Source organism: Poecilia reticulata, linkage group LG1 (genome assembly GCF_000633615.1).
Source record: "Poecilia reticulata strain Guanapo linkage group LG1, Guppy_female_1.0+MT, whole genome shotgun sequence".
In the NCBI taxonomy this organism is placed as follows: Eukaryota; Metazoa; Chordata; class Actinopteri; order Cyprinodontiformes; family Poeciliidae; genus Poecilia; species Poecilia reticulata.
In genome coordinates this window covers 26,269,518-26,273,713 of record NC_024331.1, presented here as the reverse complement: position 1 = coordinate 26,273,713, position 4,196 = coordinate 26,269,518, and the positions used below count along the sequence as shown (strand labels likewise).

Sequence of the window (4,196 nt, the reverse complement as noted above, 5' to 3'; positions counted from 1 at the left end):
GGAAAAGGAGGCAAGATGAGAAAATCACGTAAACGTGGAAAAGGAGGCAAGATGAGAAAATCACGTAGACGTAAGCGTAGAGGCAAGAGAAGGGGGTAGAAAGCTAACAGTGCATAGCAAACTGCTATGCCAAATTTTGAACAACACAATAAGGGCCATGAGTTAAAAAATCAGCTACTTTGCAAAAATGTTCTTATTTCCTTTATTTAAACTGATGAAACCGTTGGCTTTGTCTGGCTAAATAAACATAATTCATTTATCTGTATAGACATGAACTACTTGAAAGGATGGTGTCATGTTTTGCTTTTTATCTCACAGAATTCCAACTATTTACGTGGAACCTGTACAATTGTCTTTTGACATTTTCTCTGCTTTTGATTAAAGTTTGCTTCAGCATTTTAATGTCTCCTTCTGCCCATCACACTTTAACTGCGTCAGTTTTAAAGTAAGAGTATTTGTTTGCTGAAATGTAGTATTTCTGTCAGAAAACGTTCCGTTCATCCCTGTGCAGATCTGAGCTAACTATCCAGTGAATGCAGGGACGCAACTACTTTCTGAGGTGTATGCAAACACAATAACGGCGCACCCCACACATACACACACACGCGCACACACACACACACGCACACACACACACACGTTTGCGTGGCTATCTTTGTGGGGACTTTCCATTGACTTCCATTCATTTCTACAGCCTAAACCTTACCTTTACCCTTTTCCTAACCCTATCCATCACATACCTAACCCTAACCAAAACTCAATTCACACCGTAGTCCTAACTCTGACCCATAAACAGGGTTTACCCTTGTGGGGACCAGTCTTCGGTCCCCACAAGGAGCAATTGGTCCCCACAATGTAGTATGTGTCAGGAAAATCATCATCATCAAAATAGATAGGGCATGGAAATATTAGCAAGCTAATAATTTGCTTTGCCAAAACATGCATCCTCCTCCAAACTTGAAGAAATAAAGAGCTAAGAGGGATTTCACCTTTTCTGCATAATCACACTTGTTATCTGAGCTATAAGTTCCACACCAATAGGACAATAAACAGGGGATGCAGATATTGGCAGGCTAATAATTTGCTTTGGCAAAAAATACATCCCCCTGCTAACTTGGAGAAATAAAGAGTTAAATATTACATGATCAGATGTTATTATCAGTTACTCTTATGGAGCCACTTAACAAAATACTTCTTTACTCTTACTTGAGTAATTTCTTGGACGGCTACTTTTTTACCTTTATTTAAGTAAAAATATGTTGAAGTAGTGCTACTCTAAACACTCTAAACTTAAGTGTATTATCTTCACACGCTTTTAGTCAATCTGAAATGCAATAACTACAACTCCCACAATGCCATGCATCTGTATTTGACACGTGATGGCCTTCACCCACTCATGTGACCCGCACGTAAACATGGCGGACGTGGAAGTAGCAAAATGTTTGAGCGGTTTACTGAGCGGAATAGCTCAGATGGTGTATTATAATAAAAGCGAAATTACGGAGGAGTTGCTGAAAAATGAGCTGTATCCGGAAATGCCGCAGGAGGAATTCAAAGTTTTGTTCGAAAAAATGAAAGGGCTCATAAAGGTAAGAAAATTCTTTCTTCCTGTCTGCAGATACAAACAAACAGCCCAAAACAAGTATTTATGCATTGTCATTGCTATTAAAGGTACTAAAGAGTCTTTTTAGTGTTAGAAAAACTCTTTAATATAAATTCTAAGATAATAAACTCTTTGTATTTCCAGGGTTCAGGCTCAACATTAGTCTTGGCTTTTAGCCATTGACGGTTACGATTTTAACTGCGCCCTCTTCAAAGCTAACTTAAAATGAATGCTAAACGTTTTAGATATTATTTGTAAATTAACACCAAATAATGAAGTTATTTGCGTACCCCTGCTTCGTTTATTAATGGTTGTCAACAGAGGGCAGCATTGCCTGCTAATTTAAACGTCACAGCCACAGTTTTGCCTTAACATCTATCAGAGCTTAAGTTTACCTTTATTTAATTTTAGCATGTAATTTTTCTCACTAAGAGAAAAAAAACGGATGAGAAACAAAGTGACACATACACCCGTGTTTGTAATTTAAAATATACAACTAGGGCGGAAAGACCTCAGAAACTTTTATTTTTTTCAAATGTTTTGTTTCATTTAAAAAAAAAATTTAAACAGAGACAAGACAAAGAATAAAGTTGCATTTAAAAGAAGCTGTTGCAAAAGGCCAATTTGTGAGCATAGTCCCTGGATAGGGCTTTATAAATTAAACACGAAGATAGTAATAGAAGTAAATATATTTAAAACTTACTGTAAAATACGGCTTCTGTGCAATCCAGAATTTAGCATGTAAAACTATTATTTTAATAGTAATTTCATTACTGGTGGCAACCTGTTCCAAATTTGGGATTATTTTTAAAAGAGGAAGATGTTTCTTGAAATAATGTTTTGTCTGTCCAACTGGCAAAAAATATGGTTTGAATGCAGAATTTCCATACATAAATCTTTAAATAAAAATCATTTAGATAACAATTGTCTATTGATATATTTTGCAGCTACTACATTTCATGTAAACAATTTAAAGAACCACATAAAAAAAGAAGAAATGGATCCTTTTCTTGCAGCACTCTTCTAAGAAATGATTTTAGTTAGGATGCAACTGGAAAAGCCGCAATAAACTTTGACTTTTTGTAGAGATGTGACCTTAAAAATAAACTACATTTTCTTACGTTTTCTGATTACAGGATTTTCCCCGATGGTTTACTTGAGATAACGAGTTAATTTTCCGATTGTTTTCTTGGCATAACAAATTAATTTCCCAGTGGTGTTCTTGAATCATGAGATGATTGGTGTGTCTTAAACATGTGTGTGTGTGTTTGAGAAAAACATCAGGAAATTAACGCGTTATCTCGAGAACATTATTGGGAAAATGTATATGTGAAAACAATCTGGAAATGAATTTGTTCTCTCAAGAAGACAATCTGAAAGGTAACTTGTAACTTGGTAGTTTTCTTGAGAAAATTAGCGAAAAAATATATATGCGAAAAATGAGAAATGAATCAGGAAATTAGCTCATTATCTTATAGTCTTGAGAAAACCATTGTGGAAAAAGTATCTGCGGAAAAACGTCAATTCTTGGCTTCTGTAATTGTTTCATTGTGACATTCAAATGATTTTATTTAATTTTTAAAAAACAATTGAATGCTTGGTTTATATGACTAAAGTATTTTTAAATTACTTCAGTAATATGTGGTCCAGTCAATATTATATAGGGAGTTCATCAGCTTGAATGTGCCAGAAAGGCTGAACAGAAATGAACAGTGAAGTCGCAGAATCCAAACACCCAGTCTGATCCTCGTTTTGCTCTCTTCTTGCTGTGAAGTCCATCGCCACGGCAGACATGGACCACGCCCAGCTGGAGGCCTTCCTCACAGCTCAGACCAAGAGGCACGGTGGCGGCGGGCTGAGTGCTGAGCAGGCCGCCGCTCTCTCACGCTTCTGGAAGAGCCAGCGAGTACGGGTGAGGGAGAGCCTGTTGGCTCAGCATCGCTGGGAGCCCACCCTCAGGGGCCTCTCCTGGAGAGTGGACCTCCAAACCGGTGACAGCCATGGGAACGCTGACCACAGAGGGCCAGTCGCCCTGATGGAGCTGGAGCTTGGCAGAGCTGGACAGGTTAGCGTCGCTCCAGTTTTACACACATATCAGCAGAACATATGAGGAATATTTATTTATATTTGACTGAGGGCTTGGGAAATATAGCTGAAAAACAGATTACAATACATGCATTTTATATCAGTCGATATCAATAATTATTTCACTGCATAAACATAGAATCTTACCAAGTATTTTTGGACTAGTTTCTACTGCAAATATCTTATTACACTTGAAATAAGAGAAAAATAACTTTCAAGTAACTTTTCAACAAGATATACAAGCTCGTTGTAAGCCAATAATTCCTTAATATTTCACTTAAAACATGGGGAAAATATCTTGTTAAAAGTGAAATAATCTGCTAATGAAACTAGTACTTTTACATCAATATTAAGGAATTATTGACTTAAAACAAGCTCAAATTTCTTACTGAAAAGTTATTTCTAAGTACATTTGTCATATTTCAAGTGTAATAAGATATTTGCTCTAGAAACTAAACCCAAAATACTCAGTAAGACTTTGTGTTTTTGCAGTGTTATTATATATATA

At 36.4% G+C, this 4,196-nt stretch overlaps 2 protein-coding genes across 2 annotated transcripts in view; both read left to right on the top strand.

The window, feature by feature from the left end:
- Positions 1-388, top strand: part of LOC103469933 (uncharacterized) — a 3,553-nt gene extending 3,165 nt beyond the window's left edge. Inside the window, exon 5 of the mRNA XM_008418017.2 lies at positions 11-388. Coding sequence (XP_008416239.1) covers positions 11-99 — 89 coding nt within the window. The 3' untranslated portion in view covers positions 100-388. The remainder of the gene's footprint in view (positions 1-10) is intronic.
- A 991-nt stretch (positions 389-1,379) lies between these two features.
- The window catches only part of commd1 (copper metabolism (Murr1) domain containing 1), a 6,247-nt gene continuing 3,430 nt past the window's right edge, over positions 1,380-4,196 (top strand). Inside the window, exons 1-2 of the mRNA XM_008418004.1 lie at positions 1,380-1,589; positions 3,378-3,668. Of these exons, the coding sequence (XP_008416226.1) occupies positions 1,380-1,589; positions 3,378-3,668 (501 nt within the window). The remainder of the gene's footprint in view (positions 1,590-3,377; positions 3,669-4,196) is intronic.